This window comes from Helicoverpa zea, chromosome 21 (genome assembly GCF_022581195.2).
Source record: "Helicoverpa zea isolate HzStark_Cry1AcR chromosome 21, ilHelZeax1.1, whole genome shotgun sequence".
Classification (NCBI taxonomy): Eukaryota; Metazoa; Arthropoda; class Insecta; order Lepidoptera; family Noctuidae; genus Helicoverpa; species Helicoverpa zea.
In genome coordinates, this window is record NC_061472.1 from 5,429,936 (window position 1) to 5,456,493 (window position 26,558).

General features: G+C 35.6%; 1 protein-coding gene across 1 annotated transcript; it reads right to left on the bottom strand.

The window, feature by feature from the left end:
• Positions 1–25,922, bottom strand: LOC124640835 (katanin p60 ATPase-containing subunit A-like 1). Its single transcript, XM_047178770.1, has 10 exons — positions 25,418–25,922; positions 15,153–15,258; positions 9,642–9,771; positions 7,388–7,542; positions 4,413–4,568; positions 3,790–3,911; positions 2,555–2,734; positions 1,912–2,070; positions 1,416–1,639; positions 1–1,222 (listed from the first exon to the last, which is right to left on the bottom strand). Exons 1-10 carry the CDS (start codon positions 25,607–25,609, stop codon positions 1,024–1,026), a joined length of 1,623 nt encoding a protein of 540 aa, XP_047034726.1. The 5' UTR covers positions 25,610–25,922; the 3' UTR covers positions 1–1,023.
• Between the last annotated feature and the right edge of the window lie 636 nt (positions 25,923–26,558).

A 26,558-nucleotide genomic window follows, 5' to 3' on the forward strand; every position in this document is an offset into this window, starting at 1 on the left:
TACATTTTAAAATTTGATTTATTTTTCATGTCTTCGTTATACAAGTTATGTTAATTTGTCTGCAAAAATATTATCTTCACCAATGTTATTACACCGAATATGTTTTCATTTCATTAATTAGTACCGGCTTGACATAATGAACACAAGAGTCTATTGCTACTTTACACTAACAATACACTTTGATAGTAAAAATTATAAAAGGTTCACTCAAAGAGGTGGTGACGTGGCTTCTTGAGAAAATCATTACAATTTCTATCTAAACACCTCGCAACATAATCACACGGGAACATGCTAATTTTAATTGAGCGAAATTCTATAATATAAATGCCAAATATATATCTCATTTCATAAAATAACGTAATATAGCATTTTAATAAAAAAAAATCTATAAAAGTACACATAAATTAGTTATGGCGTAAAACTATTATCTAAGTATAAAACAAATCTCAAATTTAACCTAATTTAAGTACAAAGATCACGGGTCTCAATTTCTGGGATACCATTTGAAATAATAATAATATTATGTGATGACAGATCTCGCTAAAGTAAGCTCGATTTTATGCAGTAAGTATTAGATATAATAAATTTAATATCTAATATGTACATGGAACGAAGTATCTTATTGTGCTTTATACAATGTTCAAGTTAATTATGGTCACGATTTGTATAAATATCTCGTTGAAAGTTATCAATAAAATGCCAACAATTAGTAGAGTTAGAAGCGTATTTACATTACAATTGAAAACCGGAATGTTTCACCCTACTGTGTCAATAGATGATTTCTCTTTCCACTTATATAATATTATCAATTTCGATATGCCACTAACAATTTTATACTTTCCGTATTAATACTGCAACAGTCTGAATGTTACTTCGTTAACTTAATTTATAATAACATTGAGTTTATAAGGCAATTTGTTTGTAAAGTTTCTACGTCAAACGTGTTTGGGTTGCATTTGAGATAGAAACCCGCTGAGTGGCACCGCACGGTGGACACTGGCCAGGAGCTCGTTAGTGCTACAATCAGGAGGAACCGAACTCCGCCATCCAGGAGAGGTATTTCTGGATGTCCCCCTTGGAGACCGACTTGTTGCACTTGCCCAGCGCCTCCATGAAGTCCTGTTTAGTGACGGGCAAGTCCAGCTCTTCCTTGGCAAGTTGTTTGATCTGCTCGGGCTTCAAGCCAGCTATCTTGCGTCTCATCGACATCATTGACGCGTCCCTAAAAATTTGAAACATGATTGGATTTTAAGAACTTAGGTTTTATACCAATACAATAAATTCAGTGTCAATGCTTTCTTTGCTATAGTATATTCTACAAGCCATTCCCTTAGCCGTTACCTGCAACCCGAGGGAAAAATTTGGCTATATTTCCACGATTATAATATTAGTATGAAGTGTTAATTCGTACATACCTGCAGACATTAGTGATATCAGCTCCGGAGTATCCGTCGAGTTTCTTGGCGATGGCGCGGAGGTCGACCTCGGGGTCCAACTTGACCTCCCGCAGGTTGATGCCGAGGAGAGCCTCTCGTCCCTCCTGTGTCGGCAGTGGGATGTATATGCGTTTTTCTAACCGCCTTCTTAAGGCTTCGTCGATGTCCCACGGAAAGTTTGTCGCTGCTAATACCATTACAACCTGGAAAATGACAAGATATTGTTATTAAAATATTGAATTAGTTGTTAATTCAAGTAATTATAGGATTAATTGAATTCAAGTCAAACAAACTCGGTGGTCCCGTGGGTACCGGACCAGAAAAAAACTGTCAAATAAGTCTTCAAGACTTTTCATGACTAGGGGGTAGGGTGAGACTTCTGCAGTATCGATAAGCTTTTGTTCTAACGAAAGTTATATTCCTGCTATTCTAGCATATCACTAAATTAATGAAAAATAATACAAAAATTACTAACCTTGGCAGGCTCGTCGGTAGCGGAGCCGAGACCGTCCATCTGCACTAACAGTTCGGACTTGACGCGTCTTGAGGCCTCGTGCTCGCTGTCGGAGCCGCGCCGAGAGCACAGCGAGTCTATCTCGTCGATGAATATTGTGGACGGCGCGTAGAACCGGGCCTGAAAGTCAAAGGTATATTTATTACGATTATGGAGTAATAATAATAGCGTCAACTTATGTTTTTAAATGTTTTTGTTTGACAAGATGATTTAAAAATGTGCCAAAATAAATAAATGAGAATAATATGGGATTCAGACTGATCGGTGGCCACGACGGCTATTCTCAAGATCAGCTAGTGACGCAGGACATATTATAATGCAAAAGCGTTTCTCCAGACATAAGTACTTTATTTCTAATCAGTGCACTTTATTTCCTCAATGTTATAGTTCGATAAGACGGCAATTAATCACGACTGGAGAGAGATTCATACACACAGAATGTATTGGGTCAATATACCGTAGCGAAAAGTTTCGTTGTAATATCTATAAATTGTGATATTTGTGTTATCTTCAGGTTTCAAATAAATGCCATCATTTTGCCAAATGCCGTCGACTGCTTTATTTAATTCCAGATTATTGCAAACAAATCTTGTTCAACCCTTACCATTTCAAACAACAATCGCACGAGTTTCTCCGACTCGCCGCGGTACTTGGAGGTGAGCGTGGAGGAGGACACGTTGAAGAAGGTGGTGCCGCACTCGGTGGCGACGGCCTTGGCCAGCATGGTCTTGCCGGTGCCCGGCGGACCCACCATCAGCACGCCCTTCCACGGCCGACGGATGCCCTGCGATATTCAAGACATATATTTAGGCACAAATTTACTGACAACACCGTCAATATAAACGATAGTTTTCTTAAAAATAATTATTTAATTTGAAACTTGATGGTAAACAGTTGTGACAGTACACTTTTTTACTTTCAGTAATTTTTTTTGACACTAACGTGAATAATGTCTAAAAGGAACGGTGAAGATGAACCTTTTTGTATAACAATTTCAGTGGTTATGTGGCTTTTCTCCGAAAGTAAAGATGGAGATTTTACTGTTTTTTCCAACAGCCATGTTCAAATATACTATTAAGCCAGTGTTCAGGTTTCACATCTGTTGAGATCGTGTTCATACAAAACTGAACTCTCTCAATAAGCAATATACAGGGTGGCCCATCCATAGGCGTCCAAAAGAAAAATTTAGAAGCTCTATGCTATGGGGTATCCGAATCACCCCCATGTATGTTCAGCGAATTTTTGTAGTTTAGGAGCTAGAATTGTTTTTATCTTTTTTCCGTAATTTTCATTTCAACATTGTTTTTTCTATTTTAACTTTTTTTTCCTAACGTTTACAGATGTTTTTTTTTGTAATTAATCATCATGATAATAGCTAACACCTGAAAAAAGCAGTTTGGTTAAACATTCTAGAACTTACATAAAATTTTATCTGAAGTTCAAAATTACTGTTGGAGTTCAGTAGCCAAAAATGTTAAGGGCTTAAAAAAAAATAATAAGGGGTTTCTAAGCAGGTTTTTAATTTTGAACTTCAGATAAAATTTTATTTAAGTTCTAGAATGTTTAGCCAAACGGCTTTTTTTTTCAGGTGTTAGCTACTATCATGATGATTAATTACACAAAAAAACATCTGTAACCGTTAGGAAAAAAAAGATAAAATAGAAAAAACAATGTTGAAATGAAAATTACGGAAAAAAATTAAAAACAATTCTAGCTCCTAAACTATAAATAATCGCTGAACATACATGGGGGTGATTCGGATACCCCATAGCATAGAGCTTCTAAATTTTTCTTTTGGACGCCTATGGATGGGCCACCCTGTATAATATAATATCTTACTTTAAAGAAGTCTGGCATCCACATGGGCAAGACTACAGCCTCCTCTAACAACCGCTTGGCCTCCGCTAAGTCCGCTATATCATCCCACCTGATGTTGGGGTTCTTTTGTACTATGTCACGCTCTGAAACACCATCAATTCTTTATTAGCATTCCATATGTTATTGGGTCAGGTGGTACATTTTATCAAGAAACAATATGGACCATACAGGGTATAACTATCATTTAAAGCTTGTATTTAAAAGTACATCATTATTTCATTTTTTTTTATTTATTATGTTACAATGTTATTAGAAGTAGATAGTTTATGGGAGTGAATTTGTTTATGGCAAGTAAAATTATAAATCGATTTTTGGGATGGAATAATTCGATATTTGAGATGTTATTTATAAGAGTATTTTTAAGTGTTTTCTATTCAATTTATGTATACCTCTATGAAGGATGCCTAAATCATGATAGATGAAGATTTGATAATTTGTTTGATTCAATGGGTCCGAAAATGCTTGAGATATTCTTTCACCATTGGAAACCTATTCCCGCGTGGCATGGGCTGTAGTTTATCCGGATGCGGGAAGAAGATCCCCACAAATAGCTTTTAGCTAGAATAATATAAAGTGCAACTCACCAAGCATATCAACGAGATCGCAGTCAGCCGCCGAAGGAGGTTCGAACCTCTTCTCTTCATCTTTGTGTTTCTCATCGTCCGTGTCGCCATTGTTATTGTCTCTGTCCTGCTTGTCTTTGCTGCTGTGATCTTTGTTGCCTGTGTCTTTTGTTTTTGCTGGAAAATAAAAAAAAGAACTTGTTTTATTTTATTATCTGGGTTGCCCGGGTAACTTGGTTGAGGATGTCAGATAGGCAGTCTCACTCAGCTGCATCCATTTAGACTGGAAGCTTCCAACATAGTTGGGAAAGGGCTCGGGAGATGATGATGATTTTGTTATTTGGGTTTCTGCACGATTCTGATGCAATGAGTGAGTTTAATGGAAAAGATTCTGTAAGAAAGACCATAACTTGGATCTGGTTTCAAACTATCTCCGCTTGAAAGGGAGTGGGCTATGTCTTTCCGCAGACAATAATTCCATGTGCACTTTAGAATATGTAATGAATTAAACCTATCTGACAATTATCTATTATCATGCCTTTAAGAACAGAACAAGTGGCATTTGCTTTTAAGTATAGTGTTTATTTTATACCCACAGTCAGAAGTGTACTCACATTTTCTATATAAAAACTCAGTGTATGGTCATTTTAAGGGCCATAAGTATTACGGTACGCAATACATAAACTGACACGTAACTTCTAAATAACACAAGAATCACACGCAAACGACAAAAACAAGTTTTTTTAAACAAAGGTCTCACAAGAAGTGAACAATAAAATGTTATATTATTGCTAAACCCAGCTGTAATGTACGTGAGAGATCATTTATTATGCTCCTAGTGACACCACAAAAGAAATACAGAATAAGGTTTAACAATCTCCTTAATTTTTATCAATTTACTTAAACAAAAAAACAAGCTATATTTATTCCGTATTAAAATAGACCCCACCACAAAATCATAAATCACTCAAATAGATCACGTTTAGTGATGAAAGAAATCGTTATGTTGTATTATATAAATATTGATAATTTATTAGAAGCCCTATAGTACAGTCAACTTCAGGTCAGTGGTAACAGTTTTATAGGAAAATCTTACTTATTACTATTGAGTTAAGGTGCATGATAGTTACCACTGATGTGCAGTCTACAGTACCTCTTTACAAGCGAATATAGAGTAAATTATTTTGTTAAAAACAAAAAGACAAATTCATAATCTTATCCTTTTCATCACAACAAATAAAGGCATGTCCCACAGGAATTTTCAAGCTTTATTATTTAACAATAAGTTGAATGCCATAAACCATGTTTTGCCAGAATGAACCTTCTTCAAAATATCTGTTATATGAATAACACTATAATGTTTTTGTGCCTGCCCTATCGCGTTGTTATGTACATTTTTTATAAAGCTTCGCAGAGCGGGAAGCACGTTTCACGTCCATACTGTGCAAACCTTTGCCGTTAATTCGATGTTGACACAAGTAATAAGATTGGACGTGAATGGAGACTGGAGGCAATTTCCTGGTTTAAAAGACATAATGCTTTTAACAAATGAAACATTTTGAGCAAGATTTTCATAGAAAAAGATATTGTGCTGTATTGTATTCAGTTTTTGCTTTAGCTATCAAATCCATTTATAACTAACTTCTGAAAAATATACTGTCTTTGTCGTTTATATTCCATTTATTTATTTTTATTTATGAATTGTTGTACACACACTTTATATGACTTCATAAGATGTAAACTGCCATTTTTGCTCTTGACAAATTAGGTTGAATCCAATTCACCTATAATATTTATGTAAACAGGAAATGTCCCAGCTATATTCATAGCAGTAAAATTCCCTATACTCTACTACAGGATAACTATCAAACTGTAAAACGTCACACAGTTTATAGGTTTAATATAGCAGAGCTCGAACATCACCGTACGCATACAAATACTCGTATAAATAATTAGTAGACATTGATTAAAGTCGTGTACCAACATGTACTACGACCGACTTCCTACTTGAAGCTACTTCAGTATTATTTTTTGTCCATTTATATAGAAGGTTATTTGTAATGAGAAGCCCATTTAATGCTAGTGACTATTAATGTGTAGCATTTATTTAATACTGGTTAGATTTCAAGTACATATGTAGTTTCTTTAGTTGTAATTAGCTGAACTGTACCTATACACTGAATATAGTGTATTAAAGTACTTGTACACCGGGAACTGCTAAGCTATATTTGTATTTTATCTCAGGAACTAGTAGACCGATTTGAACAAGTATTTCAGTGTTAGATAGCCCATTCATCGAGGAAGGTATGAAGGTAGGTATGATACTTTTATCCCGGTGCGCAGAGTAATTCCCACGGAACGGGTGAGACTGCTGGCGGAAACTAATATAAGCATAAACCTATTATAACTTATAGTTAGGAAAACAATGATCAATTTATTATTATTATTATGTATTGTAACCGCTGACCACAGATCGTATTATGAAACCATCTCGCGATTTCTTCCTGCGGTTATTTACGTAAAATATCATCATGACACCTTTGGTTAGGTAAGTTACGTAATTTATTAGCGGTAGCTACTATGTACTATGTATGATGTATGTATGTGTAGTCACACTATTATGATTATTGATTGATTTGTTATTTACACTTCAGTTGCAACTGAGACATGATGGCACAAGACAGCGTCATGCGCCAACTTGAGAATAAATAGAATTTACTCATATTTTCTATGGAATTATCATCATCTGCCTAGCCTTTTCCCAAGAATGATAGATGTTCTGGCTTCTGACTAACCATGCCGACTGCCAAATATGGTCAAATGACAGCCCTGACTCTCCAACTTTATTTTTCTTCCAAATAACGGAGAAATACTTCAGAGAAGAAGATGGTCAGATATCTATAGACAGCCCATTCCAAGGGTTCAACCTTATGATCAATCGATACGGCTGTTAATTAGCTCCAGCCATTTTATAGATGAAAAAAATAGTTTCTTACCGCTATGTGCTTTATTGGCTGCAGTCTTGGGGTTCCTGACGTCGGAGGTCTTACGTTGTGAGGAGGTCGCGTTGCGATTGGCTGGCGTGGTCTTCTTGTTGTCTGTCCGGGCGGTCCTTGGGTTGGCTCGTGCGGATTTCATTGCGGGAGGCCCTCTGTGGAGAGCAATGTTATGCTTGACTATTTGCTGGGAGTCTGTTGGTTGGTTTATTTTTGGGTGTAGTTAGTAATTTACAAGGTTTTGTACTTTTGGACAACTGTAAAGTTTCATTATTAAAAACTTTGAAAGAAACCTCAGTCCACAAGATAAGGTTCCGTCTCCTAGACTGTGGAGAAACTTCTGATAATCCGTGAAGTTTTGGGATTCTTGCTTTAACCTTTCTAGAAGATTTAGAAAGCAAGAAGTAGATTTTTACATTTTTGCAAGATTTACTTAAAGGTGTCTTAAACTACATATTTCGTTTTTTAAGTGCTTACTTAAATATAATATTAGGTATAATGTCATTTTAAACTACTAGTTCTCAATCTTCATAATCTTCACTCTTATAGAAGACTTAAGATGTCCCTCTTCACCTCTAAACATAATTAATGCTATTTCACGTTACATCATGAGAACATTATCAGTTAACCTATCTTGTCATAATCTACATAGTATATTATCTATTATGTATCTTACAGCTGACGTCATTTACCTATCTTTATTGCATTAGCGCATAAAACGCAACTTGTTTCGACTTTATAAGGCAACAGCTGTATGCTCTTATCTGAACTTTTGTAACAAATATTATGTGCAACATAGAGGAAATTAAGTTATTTATCGAACCAATGCATAAAATACCCCATTAAAATATACATCATACTAGTATTTACAACTTGGTGGAATCGTTTATGAAGTTTTAAAATGCACTGGCACTTATTTGAAGAAAAATATGACTCAGACCAATATCCTTTTAACTCGCAAACTAGTCTCCTTGTTGATGACATTTCAAACCTATTACCAAGGAAACAAAGTTGCAAATTGGTCGACCTGGAATTTTCATACAAAAATCATCAACATATAAAACCGATATACGTAAATGAGACCAACGGAACAAATATCTATAAAAGCGGTATAATTTAACCACCTGCGTCCAAATGCCCTTTATAATTATAATAGGAAACAGCTGTTCTTGCAAATTCAGTCAACATTATGTTGCAAACAGTATTGACCTTCGACACATAGATCGGCGCCTACGCAACTCATTTCCGAATCATTACGAAGTGAAACGAAGATGTAACATTTTTCCTTTTCAAGTTTAATCGGTTTGAACATTAGGAATGTTGTGATATCTGTTACTATATTACACAATATACTTAATAAAAAATCCTTAACGTAGGTCAAGTTGTGTCGACACTACCCACTCAATCGATGAATTTGCATTAAAATCTGAACCTTATTTCTGCTCATTCCCATGGAACTTTTTTTTAAGAATGAGAGAGACCCTTTCATTGAGTTTAACATTGGAATACCCTTCTGACATTTGCGTTAGCTAACATCATCCATTTAATTACCTTTAATACAAAATTACGGTATTCATCTTATTTACTTATTAGTACCATAATTTTAGCTCCATGTAAAAGCACGTGTCTATGGCAGTTATTAAGCCAGTAAGCGGGTGCACCACCGACCACGTGCTAACGAGTTTAACTGTTTCAGTTTTAGCTGCACGGCGCTAACAGAAACGTCTTCATTACCGCATCAGGTCACCACAAACCGAAACAAATTGACTTGTATGTTGTAAATAATACTTATTTTGTTGAAAATATGGTCAGGGTCAAGATTCGAGTTTAAAATAAATACGTCTTTACGTAATTTGGTAATATTTTTAAAATGTTTACAATCCTAACATTACCTACTTCGTTTCGATATTGTTAGTATATGACAACTAATCAGACATACGTATTCTGCCTACGACGAGTGGATCATTCCAATAAAACTACTTCAACATTAAGAATTTCCGTAGAATTTATCCTCCTAAAATTGCAACTGATATGATTCCAAGAAGGTTTCAAAATCAGACCTGTTCCACATGGGAAATAAGCACAAATCTACTTACGGTCTTTCCCAATATTCAAACTACCTTTTGATTTGAGATAGGAATTTGGACTTCCATGTATGGGGCTTATGTCATAATTCTAAAATCAACATATAGATTTGGGAACGGCCCTAACTGACTAATAACCGTGATAAATTAAGTTGTAAGTTTCTACTTACTTGTGTTCTACACTGGTGGGTGGGGGCCAAGCATTTGGATCTCTGTCGGGCGGTGGGGGCCATATGTCTGGGTCCAGCTCGTGGGGCGCCGGCCCCCACATCTGGTCGCGAGTTGGCAGGTCCTCGTAGTCTGTGGAATAAGAAAATGATGATTTAATTGATGGTTAAGAAATGACGGAGTGGAAGTTTTGATTTGAAAAAATAATTATGTAGTTCACCCTGACTTTTCATCGGAAATCTGATGTCAGCAACATTCTAACATATAATGCTTCGAAAAACTAATTTAGGATACGCGAGTTTGGGAACAGAAACACGAAGCTGAGAACAGAAGTAATTCATCGATCGATTTTCTACTAAAAACTCTGAAATATCTCTAGTTCAGTTTTATGTAGCTGGTAACAGAGCACAGCAACAATTTACACAAAACAAGAACTAACCAACATATCGGAACACGTTAAGACCACTCACCGTAATCAGATAAGGATAAACTCCAACCTTACAACCTTTGATAAAAACGGTTGAATAACGTTGTTTTTAATACCAAAGAGTACAATCCACGAGCATTATAAGCCATAGCACTATGCTACACTTGTGTTGCAAGCTCGTCACTTGCAGTTAAAGCGGTTGAACAACTTTCAGCCATTACCTCGCTTCAAAGTCGTCAATCTTTCGGTCTTAAATTAATTAAATATCTTATTAAAAAACCGCTTCTATGTGGATAGAGAGAAAGTGAAGTTTGCAGTATGGGAGAAACTATGGGTTTTATTGAGGAATATGATTAAGTAATTATAGTTGGTAGATCATATCAATTTCCTTTTGCAGATATCGAGTATGGCCATGCATGTTATGGTATTTAATGCTTATAAGTCATGAAACCTTAGACACGCAGTCCACAGCATTAGATGAACAAATAGTTTCATTGCGGAACAAGTATTGACAGACAACTGGAGGATAAATAGCCAGAGTGGAGCGAGTCTGCATTGAATTTTCTTATAGTATATAATGTTTACAAAATCCATGGTCTTATTCAATAGCGATAGCGACGACACGTACTTCCAGGGTTACACAACTCACCATCACACGCATATAACTAATTCATTATCTAAAAATCGATAGTCACCCAACAGGTAAGACCGCATCTAATGACACGCGTAATTGCGTTTATTGAGATTTAATGACTAGCAGGGAAAGCCGTTAATAAAGTTTTATCTATCGGACACGGTCGATTACGCGCCAATTTACGCGTAAAATCATCACTAGCTATAAACCCGGATGACATCAAAAGGGCCTCACTACAGCCAAGTTTGGCAAGACTGGTAGTAAAAGTGGAATAATAATATGCCATCATTATTATGTCGAAGGCATGGAATTAGTCAATGGTTATTATCAGACCGTAGTCGCAATTTAATAGCAGTTTTGAAAAGTATGTGGGTATGGAATGTAATGCGAACTGATTTGAATTTGTCGTAAAATAAGTCTGCTGGAAAAAATATGCATAGTTACAATAATAAACTTATTCATGACACCTCGGAAAGCTAATGAGAATAGAATATTAATGATTGGACAGGCACTATGTTGACGATTTTCCAGTTCATTTCTTTTGGGGGAAAATATGCCAATCATTACGGTTATTTCAAGTGTTGTAGTTACTCTAATAGCATGGTTAGTAGCGTTCGATTCCTAGTTGTATATTTGATATCCCAGATGGACTAATACTAGACCAGTCGCAACGTACCTATGCCTTCAACTATGATACAAGGATCTAAGTTTAAGCGCTAGATATAACATCATCGGCTTTGAAATCTATTACTTTATAATATTCAGAGATGAGAGACAACTATTACGTAATCATGACGTCTTAAATCAAGTTTAGGTTAATGTGTTTGTCGATGAGCGTCTATGTTAGACTGGTATTTGACACTTGAATACGAATTGTTTATTAACTTATATTGTGAATACTAAACGAAGTCTGGATATTATAAAGAAAGAAGTATGGATGGTAATAGGAATTTTCGGTCATATAGTCAAACGTGTTACCATTTATCATGCTTTATATAAAAGTGATCATGGATATGAATCAAAAGATTACACAAGAAACGATATAAAACTCATCAATGACAAAACGGGACTGATTCACAAAGAGACCGATCTTATTTTTACGGCACACGTGCACATTTTTGATGGCTTACTGGCCATTTGTTCTAAATCCGTTTATCTTAATGTTTTTGGTATGATGACAGTTTCGTAACAACACAAGGATGGCTTGTCTGTTGTTCTGAGCACGTAAGATGTCGTAGCTGATATTGTAAGAATTGTGGACACAAAAGAAGAAAGGGTGATGACAGGAAGAGAGCCAGACTGCATCAATTTTATGAGTCGAGTGTTTGACATTGTTAAAGATCCGAGACCACCTTTCAAAGTGCATTAAGATAAAATCAACTGTTGCTGCATTGTGTGTATTATGATGATTAATAAAATTATTTATCAAACAATTTATTACATCAAATGTTATTACGATAAAGTTTTATCAACTGAAAAGTCGTGTTTTATCGGACCACAAGGTTAAAATTGAATTTTTATCTTAACCAATTATTTGTGCATCTTACTTATCACGAGGATTAGATTAGGGACAGCTATCATCTGGCTTATCCAATGTATTAAATATTTGGATACAAAATAAACCCAATCTAGGTAGATAACTTCTATGAAATTCTCAAATAGCTTTCACTACTGTATACATTTTTGGGACAATGAAAACGAATTAGTGGTGCGTTCAATAAAATCAAATAGCTAAACACGCATCATTTAACAGCTCCAAATACCCAGTAAAAGTTTCCATATTTCACCCATAAAAGTGGTATTCAAAAATCAAAATCACAAAGCATAAATCTGAATCAAAACAAAATAGACAATAGCAACGGGTGAACACAAACCTGGGTACCGTCCCCCATTGTACCACCATGAATGGTGACATAATTGACGATATGCTGGCCTTTATCGGCCGTTCAATGCTTCCATCGAAGGTCACAGTCGATTACCGTCGTCTTTGGTTCTATGACGTAGGTTAACGAACTTTTATTTGCTAATGGCTTGCTCATCAAAGTTTCACTTTTTATTTAATAGAAATCGAGTGATTCAAATTCAAGTGATCGGTGTTATTATATAGTTCAATTAATTTCTAAACAATAGATTTGATATGCATGTTTTGATTGCTGTATTGTGTTTTTCTATTATCCGTCTACGTGATCGTTTTGTTATAAGTAATTCTTCTAGTGTTTATTGCTTTATGAACGTTGAAAGAGTTCTTAAACGATTAGTATTTGAAAGTTTTTATGCTGGTTGTTTTTCATAGTTTCTTGTAAGTAGTTTCTAAAGTTAAGTTGTGCTTTTCGTTGTATAAATTGTCAATGTGAAGTTTGTTAATTCCAATAAGATTTTTTGGATGACACCTTGTCGGCGAAAGATGAAAACTGTTTGCATTACATCTGCCATAATCATCAACGTGTTTTTTAATGAGAAGTCTAGTAGACTCCGCATCCCACGGACGTTTTCCATTCAAGATTTTCAACCGGAGTACATCAAGAACTACTATTGTACCATTCAGGCCATAAATAAAGAAACGGGTTGATCTGGTCAGCCATAAAAGGTGAGCTAAACCTGTCGATCTCGAACTTGAAGAAGGTATTTCTTTCAAGGGTGGGAACTAACATAATCGAACACTCTCGAAAGCCATTCTGATACAGTTCAACAAACTTTGGTAGAATATACAGACAAAATGGCTTTACTTTTCAACAGCCATTATCAACCGGTGGCAGCGATGAAAGGATATGAAATAAAAGCTTTCCACGAACTTTACATTATTTATCATTTAGGCCAATTTTCGTGTACGGGTAAGTAATTCTTGGTACAATGATGGCGTCATTGATTTAAAAGTGACATCACCTCTTCGCCATGGGAACTTCGTTATTGGGGCAAGTAATGTAAAATAATTGGAACTACAATGGGACTGGAAAAATAATGGTAATTGCTGAAGTAAAGAATCTGTATTTGTCAGGCTATCGTCTAGTATTTTTAGTTCTGATGAAATAAAGGCCGCAGCTTATTTTGAAGAATATACAGGCCTGGTTGTAAATAGCTAAAACGACTCTGAAGATCTTGGTTCACATAGTAAATGTTTGAAAAGTGAAGCTGGCGTCTGAAGATCTATGCAATACATTCAGTAGACAAAAGGATCGGGACTTAACGACACGTTTGTCACTATAAATATTTTGGATTATTTCATCAAAAGAATTCGAACTAAATTGTGGATTATCAAATTAAAAATTAAATTGGAATTATCAAATCAAAATATCTATTATGCAGACAACTAACATACAGCAATTATTTTACCGCCATGACTAGGCTAAATCTATTGTGCTAGGATATTGAACCTGATCTAGTTTTCAAACAATATTATGACTCAAAATGTCTATGACCTGTTAAAAACTACTAATTAGCTTTTTATGCGTTGATTGGTAGTGCTTGTTCGAAAATTGTATTGAATGGGAAACCCAAATTGCCACCAATTTTAATACGCCACCGAGGTTTCCGTGCAGTTACTCTTGACATTTAAACCAAACCGGACTTTGTTTTTAAACACAAGCTGAGGTAATTTACACTTAATTTGTAACGGAAGTGGTAGATTAACTGCATATGGTTAAAAGGAAATAATTTAAAAATTCGTGTTTTTTTTCTGGATAGCATCCTCTAGTATATTTTCTTGAATTTCTCTTTAGTATTAACTTATTGATTGTAATTGATATGTAAACAAATAAGAATGCCTTTAGCAAATATTCTTGAGTTCCCTCGTTATACGCTAATGCCATTCGTATAGTTAAACTTATTTACGTGAATCTCATAATCAAACACAATTTTCAATGTAAAATAGTAGTGTTTCCTTCGGAAATGCTGGCCAACATATTACGATAACAGACTTCCAGATGAACTCACAACATTCACTGTTACACTATCTAGCCGTATTGACCGCAATGTCCCGTGGTTTTGTACTAAATAAACAATTCACCGTGAGTAATGTGCAGGTTTTTAATGGCGTAGTTTGTATTTTTTATAAACCTTGACAAAATATTAACAGTTATGTACTGAGAGTTGAACTTTAAGCCCAATAATGCATGACACATATGTAGGTGGTGGTAACGGGTCAATAAAATAGCTGCCAAATAAAAGGTAATTTTTAAGTTAATTTCCTGTTCAAACCTTCTGGAGTTTTCACTGCTTCACTTTTGAGTTAATCAAGAGTAAGTAGGTAAACAAATTCAATGACCAGAAAACCGTTCAATAAGAAATATGTAGAAGCATAGCATCTCAATCAATTCCCATAGTGTCCATAATTACCTTTCAGGCAAGACCTCCTATGTATCTTACAATCTCTCCAATCAATCAGGTTTTCAATAAAAGTTTTCACCTACGAACCCTCCGATCAATAAGTTTCCAACAAAAAGTTAGTATACTCACTGCCAGCAAGCGGAGTGATGGCTTTCTCCCCCTCGTGCTGGAACATCTGCAGGGTGGCCACGGTCGACTTCAGCTGCTCGTACTCGCGTGCCATCTGCTTCTGGACCTGGTGAAACAAGATACATGGCCCATCAGTCCATTAGCACCGAAAAACCTTATGCGTAACTTCTAAATAAAACGTAGTCCAAAAATGCGGGTTAGGAAGAGATTTGAAAAACTAGTCAGCTCAATTAAATTGTTACTTGGTTATTTACATAGTATGTACTTATTTATTGTTCAATGGTCCTAAGCCATTCGAATGTCAGCCACCACAACGAATGTCATAGTTAAGTTGCAGTAACATACTACCTATTTGGTAGGTAAACATACATTATTCAGAAAAATCGGAAAATTTTCAATTATAACGCCGTAGGATAATAGTACGTATAACCCATTTATGTAACTTTGTATGTCAACAACCAAACAATCCTAGATAACCAAAGACTACGTAAACACAGATAAAACTGTGACATTGTTCTACTAAAACTATACCAGAAAACGCCAACAAGTGTTTTAAAAGTCACTACTTTACGCAATGCCTTGTGATTTCAAAATGAAGACTGTTAACCCGCAACATAGTTCAGAAACTCTCAACCCTTTAAAATTAACCAATTACAAAACAATGCTGAATACAATGTTTTACAATTACTAAACAGCCCACGTGTGTATTTCCCATAGGATTATTTAAAGCGGGCCGTTATTATTTTAATACTACCAACAGTTCAGGCGCTCAGGCTTCGTAGAAACTTATTTCGTAAAACCAGAGGTGTGTCCTAACGATGTGGTTTGCATGTGGGCGAAAATGTGATACTAATCACCATTCAAAAGCTACCAGTTGTTTATTATGCAGACATGCAGTTCAGTGTAACGAGTGCCTAATTCTTACGTCTAGACGTTTTAGGATAAAACCGCCATTGTCTTAGGAAAAGTTGTTTGAACTCTAAATCGTGTCGCCTTATCAACAATGTCGTTTTGTCGGTAAAATACCAGGTGAACGGAGATAAATATGAAAGATGCTCCTCACGGAAAGGTTACCGTCCCGCATATCAATGCGTTTAAACAATCGCTGTTCGAATTTAAATATGTAACGACTGTTTTTTTTCCAAAAAGGCGTTGACAAGTAAGAAATTAAGACAAATTAAGCAAAACGTGATAGCTTTATATGGTTTAGATTCAATAGAAACTAATTCCATTAAAAGTTTTATTGTTTTCAGATTTAACCTGGTTCACACATGAGAAATCTTGACATTAGCATCAAATTGCAATCTAATCCAGACAGGCAATCGCTCACTAACTTGTACAAAAACTACTGATACATTAACTCAATAATGGATAAAGATGCATCATAGATACGCACATGATTTTCTTGATGTGGGCACAAAAGTGAAAATAACGATCTTTCACTGCGATTAGCACACAATGTCGGAGCACAATAAAAAATATCTTAAGCACTTCCCACACAAAAAGTCCAATTCGTTGAGTAACATCCGGCGATCACACGCCATATAACGTGGCTATTTTCACCTAATTTAAGCTTAAATACCTTGACCGACTTCTGTAAGGAGCCACTAATATGAACAACTTTATTTTAAGTAGGCCGGTAATTAAAACTACCCACAATGTTAACAACCTCTGCGGTAATTGGGACAGCGCTAGTCACAAGTCACAACAATGTAATAAAACTGCCTGTCAGAATAATATATGCCGTAACATTGTTCAGGTAAAGGCGGAAGTGGCGTGCATAATTTTGACAGATCGGCACAGTTAGTGTTGTACAAAATTGGGCAGTCCATACGCGTCACCGAGCGACCGATATACTGCGTGAAGAAGGTTCGTCGACCCGTCGTCAACACTGCGGCCTGACGGAGGCAACAACACGCATGACAATATAAAACAACCATGACGACAGTACGTCGACAATAGAACAAACGCTTGGCGTCCTTCCAGTCTCTAATTTTGACTAGGTGACCTAAACTCAAATAAAAAGCCTGTAGCTCTTAGCACCATAAAGTCCTGCTATTAATCAAGACAGTTATTGCGAACGAAGGCTAATATACGAGATGAGTGGACGCGCTCGCTTTGTATGTGTTTTATTGCTGCAGCGAGAACGAGTTCAGTCAGCCTGACCGGGGCAGTGCTTGAGCAATACTCGTCTCATGCGATGTTAAACTGTAGTAAGTAAATGAAGTTTAAAGTAACATAATCGCGTAGATTTTCTGATGCATACCCACCAAAACGCCTACAAATATTTTGATCAATTTCATGGCATTCGAATTTTAACAGTTTTCGTTTTTTACAATTTCGTACAAACGTTACGAGCATTGTTTAAAAAGAAGACACTACAACCAAAAGTACCGAATTGAACCATTATTTTCTCAAACGTAACATTTACGTAACGCTGAGAACAATACAAATGCAGCTATTAGCTTTTTCACCATCACTCGTACAGACCATGGAAACAATGACTACGGAATCACTCATCGGTCACTCGCCTTACAAAATCAGATAATTTGTTTATAACAAATGACTTAATACCGCGAAATCGCCTGACTTCGATCATTTAGTGAGAAGTTACGTGTTCATATGCAAATGTATGGAGGTGCAAAAACCGACGCATGACGGCAAAGTAGTAAAAGTGTAACAATTTAATTACAAATGATTGGTAACCATTTAATCGATCGATTTACGTTCCAGTGAATTAACATGGAATATTTCTTGTGGACTCTATACTAAAGAAATAAGTGAAGAATCTCTGACAATGGTTTAACTTTTTCTTGGTGTTATTATGTGTCGGTTGAAGATCGATGCGATATGGCGAGAGGCACTAAAAGTCTTATCTATTTTGATCAGCTATGAGTCAAGAACTCACAGTTCATAGTGGTTAAATCGAATTATAAATTGATGAGAAAGAGGTGTGATAATATTTTACTGTTAGGAACTAAATAAAAACACGGGGATTAACGCCATTTCAATTTAATTGCTGTCGACAAAACGTTGGCCATAAAACACAGGAACGCGTGACCACGAATCACGATCGATTGAACACGGGAATCGATGGTTATTTTGTATCTTTGTTTCAAAAGTATACCTTTGTGAGTCGATTTTTTCGATCGTAAATTGTCCGAAATATTTTACGAAGTTTTTTTAACTATAAACCCGCGAAAACTCGAAGTATACTTGTCAAAACAGTGACCAAAGATATCAATGATGGATTTTACTGAAATACAAATGAAAATCTAGAAGCAAAATACATTACAATACAGTACAGACTCTGTTTATCGTAGAGAATAACAATAACACGATACCAAAATAAAGGTGTTTCTGGGTTACCGTAGTTTCAAACGTTTATCGGCCCTTCTAAATGCGCCGACTTAAGGAAACTGGTTCACTCGAATTGCTTGAATACCCCTTTCCTTTATCGTATACATAAACAACTAAAAAGAATTTGTAGAAAGCTAAGTATTTATAACTGTACAACAGTAACTATTTCTAAGAGAAAGATTAAAAAGGGCGTACTGTTTCATTTACTAACAAAAAACCAGCTATGCATTATGTTAAAGTTTAAGTATAGGCTTGATGATGACAACGCTTAAGCATGCAAGTGAGTTCCTGGTGGATTCTAAGGTAGCAATTTGTATTCATTATATTCGTCCCCATTTGCGTGGTATTGAAGAATGTACTTGTCGAAATTAGAACTCGGATGGGGCGCAGAAAATGAGAGCTATGTTCTCCTAAATGTCAGACAGCTATAAAAAAAACGTTAGCCGCCAGATTTATTATGATTAAAAGTAGGTTCTGAGCCATTCAAGGTTTGCACTATTGGCAAAATATCATTGTTTGGTACGAAGGTCGATTTCTGGATTAGGTGCGTTACAACGGTGAACAAACTCGATCACTTACAAAAGAATTTGTCGGGTTTCACTCGACTAGCACAAAAACCGTGGCTGTATCGATCGCAAGGACACTATTCAGCTATTTGTCTGTTTTATATTTTACTAAGTGGATTACTGTGGGTGTCGTAAGCGACTACGGATTAGCATGAGGTCAATGCTCAAGCACTATACCAGAATAAAGTATCTTATATTTTGCAAAATAATATCCGGCGGGCACTGTTTCTGGCATGCTTTGATGGGGCTATTGAAATGTGGCTAGTTTTTAAGAAGGTTTTCTGACCTTTGGATCAGAGAGAGCCTTAGCTGGAGTAGACAGTATTTTTTTTTGCATCAAATAGGTTCTATATGAGGCCTAGCGGCTACTATATTAAAGTCAAAGTGGAACAAGTGGTAGAATGCAAGAGTTTACTGGCTGTCTTCCTTACCTACATATTAAGTGTTCAATTTACGCCGCTAAAAAAAACTAAGAAACCCTCTTTACCGGGTAAAAAGAAATCTTTAGAAATTGAACATAAATATTCAGCACGCGATTCTACCATGTTACTCGTCAAGTCATTGTCAGCAGTTCTACATACCCTCAAAAGATAAAAAGCTTGAAGATGGAATAACAGAGTACGTGTATGACTTAGCAAAACCATTTGTATGCAAATCAAGCGTGTATTGAGTGTGTAAAATCGTTGTTTTAATTGTATTTGCAGCACGCCTTATTGGTTGGTCCTTGGAGGCGTGACATCAATTTATCAGGCTTTGCAATAAGGAAAAGAACATAATATCTCAAGATGAAGTCTAGAAATCCTGAGTTTATCTTCATATAGGTATAATGTACCTATATCATTGTAAATCAACATATTACAAATCAATTCTAATTCTAAGGTCACATACAAGCCCAAATAAGCTATTTCTACTTCTTTGATGTTGAAAGTAAAGATTGATTTATATTTTAATAAGTTCATTGAATAAACTGTGAATGAATCTTCAAGATTTCCCACACGATTCCATAGAATATTGAACCGCGCGTGCCATATCATTTTCTATTCGACTTTTGCTTACCACTTCATGCAGAATGTTATCTAAATAGAGATTGTTTTACACTTTCAGCCTACCTAACTCGCAAACATGGCTATGAGTCATTCCATAATACTCGGTCTCGATTAATGTGGATATTTCTTATTTTGGATATTCGGTTTAGTCTAAGAATTGTACATATTTGGCAATCGAAACGATTAGAGGCCAGAAAATCTGACAAATTAGCAGGTTAACTCTATCTGTTGAGGGGTCAGACAAAGCTGCCTGTCTCCATGTAAAGCACTAGATCTCAGCTCCACAGGATCCGGACATACTGACAGACGACCTCTACATAGTTCGGAAAAGGGTAGGCAGATGATGATAAAATGTCAATCAATGATGTTTTTATCAGTACCAGGGTCATGAAAGTACGCACCATATCACATAATTCCTTCAATAAGGTGTATACGTTTAATGACGAAAAATCTGCATTTTTTATGGACTGCAGATTGTGATGTTAGTAGATAAGCCCCAGCCTCTTTACAAAAAATATGTACTAGTCTCGTGGAATGAAAACAGATTGTCCCACTAACACAGCTAATCAATCATTATCGTCAAACCACCTACATAATTATATGTATAGCAGTTAATCAGTATTATAAATGAGCATGTGGTATGTTCCCAGAAACTCGACTTTCTAATGCTCAGATTTTGAAATTCAACAGTAACGTTTATAAGGTTTCCATACATTTGTGTCTAAAACTCCATCGAAGAGATATTGAGATAAATGATGGCGTGCATAATTTGATCATGCGATGTTTTCTACATCAATTGTTGAACATAATTAAGTCTTGCGGTTAACGTAAATGCTGGCTGCATTATAACTTTTTGTTTAATTTCGTTTTAATGCTCAGTCAGGCACAGATTGTTGAGGTTTCTGTGTGGAAACGGCAGAACACGATATAGGTTTTACATGAAAGTTTCTTATTTTACCTTCATTTTGTATTCGTTAACGCCGCATTATGTCAATCTGCGACTTATCAGCCCGTTAAATGTCTCACAGAATATTCATGTACTTAATGCATGTCACACGAATGCCTCTGAGAGTGTAAGAAAATCTGAGTTACACTAGGTCAGTGGTTCTTAACCGGTGGTCCGCGGACCACTGGTGGTCCCTGGAGACATCCTAAGTGGTCCGCGAAGCTTTGCTTCGCGTCGTTGCTATACGTTATCTAACAAGTTTCGGGGTCCGGACCACCCCCACTTCCCATTCATATCCATCTTACTTGTCCGAAAGTAAAAAATGTATGTTTGGGCTACATTTTACGTAATTTTAATTTTGATTCTTAAAAAAAAACTATTTTTTCGCGCTCGCTTCGCTCGCATATTCAGAAACTACTTATGCTTGCATTTGTCAACAAACAAAAAGTTAAGTACGTTTGGGTTACATTTTACGTAATGATTATTTAAGTCTGAAAAAAATTCGCGCTCGCTTCGCTCGCGCATTTGAAAACTACATAGGCATATGTTTGTATTCCTTTACATTTGCTTACCTACAAAAGAATAGAGAAGAATTCTGAACATAGTAAAGAGAATGCAGTCACAAAAATCTCATTAAATTAATATCTGTAACTTTTTGTTTTTTGCTAAATAATAAAGAAATGAGTTCTAATTATAAAGTGTGCTTGTATTCTTTATCAAAGAACCCTCAATTTAGGTAAGCCAATGAGGTGGTCCGCGGCATGGTAAACTTTTGGTGAAGTGGTCCCTCATGACAAAAAGGTTAAGAACCACTGCACTAGGTGGATAAGCAAATAAAAAATCATCCAAGTATTTCGATGTACAGACAGATCCTAAAAAGACACCTTTTACTAGCTCGCGTCTTGATTAATTAAGTAATTACAAACTAGCGGACGTGGAACTAAGCTGGGATTAAGAGTTACGTCTGTTGTAAGTCTTCCATGAACACACAACACAATAGCCACTTCTTGTGAGTGTTTAATCGTTAAATCCTATACGTTATGACTGTGCGGCTTCTGGTGAATAATTACACCTGATACAATCGCCCCCGTGTTCCTAGAATGCAGGTTGATATTGCAAAAATCGATACAGGAAAAAGGGAGAAATATACCAAGTTTATGTCCGTATAACTTGAGAGATAGCTTACAGCACCTTGAGATTTCCAACCACCGAACGGAGAGCGGACGTGACACTATAATGAAAGAAAAAAAATGAATGTGACCTTTTTGTATCTCAAACATTCAACCTACCTGTGCTCTTTCGTAGCAGGTAGTACGAACCCTGGCCACTTATAAACCTATCAAATGTTTTGAAATAAGAACTAAGGATGAAAGTAAGAGGCCTTTGCCCTTTACGACTGTTGTCAATATAAGTACTAAGCTACATACTCTTGCATGCATCATTTGCATTACACGCGTAAAATTACGCGTAGGAGTATGATGAAGTGACTCAGAATACCATTGACCTCAACAAAAAACGATGGAGCTTTCTATTGAGACAAACGACTCCCGCGACATATTGACAACGCAAATTATAGACAAGAGAGATTGATTGTCTTTAGATGGTAAACTTGCAAATAGTAAATTGTGCAGTATGTACGCAAATACCTAATCAAATATTCATGAGTTTTTCAAATACTCAATAGTAAAGCCATGTATTCACTGAGAAACAATTGTTTATAAACACTGTTTCAGAAACATATAATTTTGTTTCTGTGGACGATGTGGACGGCAGAATTTCCGAAACATTGTTACTGTAAACATCTACGTGATGTTTCAGAAACTGTGTATCTGAAACATTGTTTCCCAGTGAATACGTGGCTTTATGGAATTTATTTTGTTATCGTTTCCATGATAGAACCTTGGTGCTCAAACACCTTGATCCAAAAATGGTCATACATAACAAGTTTGAACAAAAATGTTTTCAGGTCAAGCAGAGTAGAACATGTTATTTCAAAATTTTATTGTTGCTTTCAGATCAGATTTTTTATTTTGTTGAGACCAAAAGGTTCCATACATTTAAGGTATATAGAGGTGCATTTGCTTAGTAGATTTGCATACATTTTTAGGTAAATGAATAAATGTTCTCCATAAATAAATGGCGATCATTTTAATCGGCTTGCACAGTTTCAGTGATGTCTGTGGTAACTAGGAAGGCTTTTTTGCAAATTTATTTTAGGTATACTAAGATGTTTTTTTCAAGGCTAGTAATTACATTGTAAATTAATATGATAAAAACGACAAGGAAGATAGTTTAATAGATGAACAATATTGCTAGTGACCTTCAGTGCTGAAGAAATAAATTAATAGATATGTTCAATGCCAATTTAGTCATGTTATAGGAATACAATGCATCTAATAAATTACATAAAAAATTGTGTACATATTTTAAATGGTTATCATAGATTTCTTTGTTTGATCTTATTTTGAAGTAAATATAGTGACAACTCTCTGTGAAGTGTTAAAGACACTTAAAAATAAGATTGGCCATGAACAGGTGCAAAACACTACACGAAGCATTGTTCTCCTTTTTAAGGAAAACCTTTACTGCCTTAACATTCATATAACTAAGGAAACAAGAAAAACATAACAAGTTATCATTAAAAGAGGATGTTTACCCATTTTTCCATAGACAAACACCAGTTTGTTAGTAAACAGGACATGTACAGTCAGGTGAACAACGAGTACTTGATCTGTTTTGCTTCTTTGTGCTCAGTAAATTGACTCAGGCCACAGTTTGTGAGTCAGTCCCACTTTCGTCCTCATAAAACTCAAGATATATGATTAGGTTTATCTTAGCGCTTGAGATATGAGATGAATAATTATGATAATGAATGCCTGTTTGTGTTTATGTCTGAATGGTCAATAAAATTAGCGAATTATGTTGACCTGAGTTGGATGGTTAGTTTCAATATTCAATAATTTTTTTACAAGAAAAAGAACATGTACCACGATGATCCGTGGCATTTTCATAACTGCCTGAATTAATATTTAATTTGATACTCAATGATAATGAATGTCAATCTAAAATTAGATAAGTGACTAATGTTTACACAAATACCCTCTAGAACTGTAGTTTTTGTGTCACGTGGATGTGAAGAGTTAATAGACAGTGATAGTTTAAAACCAATAGTTAACAGTACTGTAATCCACTTTTATGACAAGTCAATATTTGAACATTAACATGTGAGGTTCATGTTTGATTATACAAGAATATAGAATAGTAGATAGATTGGCGATCAAGTGTGATTTTAGTGACACCAAAACAGGAATATGTCATCTTCGTTATTGGTATTTGTGATATTTCTGGATTTTGATCATAAAACATACATGTCGCTCATTGCCAATCTATCAAAAGGTAGTGGTACCCTAAATCTAACGTTTGAAAAAATTAATGACAATTAGAAAATAGTGAATGTTGAATGGTGCTGAATATTATGATTTAACATTTTTTACAAGATTGTGAGTTTAATGATGAAAAAATCATGTGAACCATTTATTGCAGGTAAAAACGTGATATGTGGAATATAGGTAATATGCAATCAGTTTAAACATTTGAATAACAACCTGAATAAGGTCTGCTGATCAACTGGGTAAAATCATTAGTATTCCGTTCATGTATGCAAATACTGGAATGTTGTCACTGATTTCAGCAAGTAAACATATTCCTAGTTATAGCTGCATAATCTTGTCAATGCATAAACATATTTTTTTCATAATAGTGCATTCTTTAGTAGAAGTTGTATTGTTTACAAGTAATGGATGTTCATATTCTAAAGACAGTCATACGTATGATTCACACTTTTTCTTTAAGATGCAGATTATTGAAACAATAAGAACAATGAGGTGAACTAGTTTACTTCATTATTGTTCTGTAAATATTGTTTCGTTTAGGAATATTTGAGCAGCATTCCTAATAAATATATTAAATATATGAAAAATAAATGCCTTGAATAGTTGTACTAAAAAAGTTAAAATATAATATGATACCATGTGATTGTCCACAAATAGATTTCCCAAAATAGAAAAAAATACTCAAAAATTATAAAACCTCGCCAAAAATCTGCTATTTCTTCCAATATGTGGTATCCAAGCATGGATCACAACATAGTTAACCTAGATTTTAAAACAAAAAAGGGCATAAACAAACCTACTTGGAAAATTATGTGAGCGCTGCGGGTGGCCTTCCGCCTTCCTACCGCGCAGGTAATTAGCACCACGGCTTATCATAAAAGGAAACGTTAATATTCAAGGTAAGCAGCTATCCAAGTACTTGGCAAATAATGCAGCAAAGGTTGGAGGTACTTACGAGTTGCCACTTGGACTTGCGTGTGGGGTCTGCGATCGTGATGAGCAGCCTGTGGATCATCTGCACCGTGCCCTCGTAGTAAACCAGCGCCGACTCATAGTTGCCCATCAGTGCCATCTCCCTCGCCAACTTCGTGTTCTCGCAAATTTCGCCAACAGAAACTGCCATTATTGTCATTCCCGCTGCGTACATGTAACTTATCCACAGTGAAAACGTTATGGTTCTTCGCGGAGAAGGAGACCTCTTCGAAGATTACAATCGCGTGTGACATCCAATAATCCGAATGTAACACTTCGCATTTTCACAACATAACCCACAAGACTTCCATCGTGTTTATGCGTTATTCACTTGACACATTGCAAATGTATGTTTACATGTGCTACTACTTATCTCATGGTTCCGTTGAATTTATAAAACTATGACCATATTTTTGAGACAAAACAAACTTATCAATTTCGTTCGACAGTTCACAATCACAATCGCAAGACAACTGCCAACCTAAAATCAATCAGCCAATGACGAACACGATGGTTAGCATTTGAAAGTTGGCAAGCTGTAAAAATAGGCACGTTCTCATTTCTAGTGTTGTCTTTGAATAATCGACTAAAATGTTAAATTATATTCCGGTTATACTGCAGTGTTCACTGGTCCGAGAGGCGTTACTGATAACTGTGTGTGGTATGAGTCCAAAAACTCTAGCGGCACTCTAGAGGTCTGAAGCGGTCCCGTTTGTATCAAACGAGAATTTTAACAAGACCCGCGATATTTAAAAAAATACGATAAAACATACACATGTTGTAAAGTAACATAATGATTTTTTAGTAGAGGAAAGCAGCACATATTTACTCGCACATGAAAATGTAACCGATTTTGTTTGTTTGTCTGGTTTGCTTTGCAAATTGAAAAACGTGCTACAATTTCGGCCTAACTTATTGCTATTCTGATGAACTTATGTAGGACTTATTCTATTACGATGATTTTTGGTGAATATTCTAAGAATGCGCCACATGGTTACGCTTTATATTTTCTGCAGTGTTTTAAAAAAAAATCTCGATTCGAGCAGGGGGACGATTCAAACTGCTCGTATCCCAATATGATATGATAAAGAGGCAAATTTTTTTTTTGGATGAAAAGTTTAATT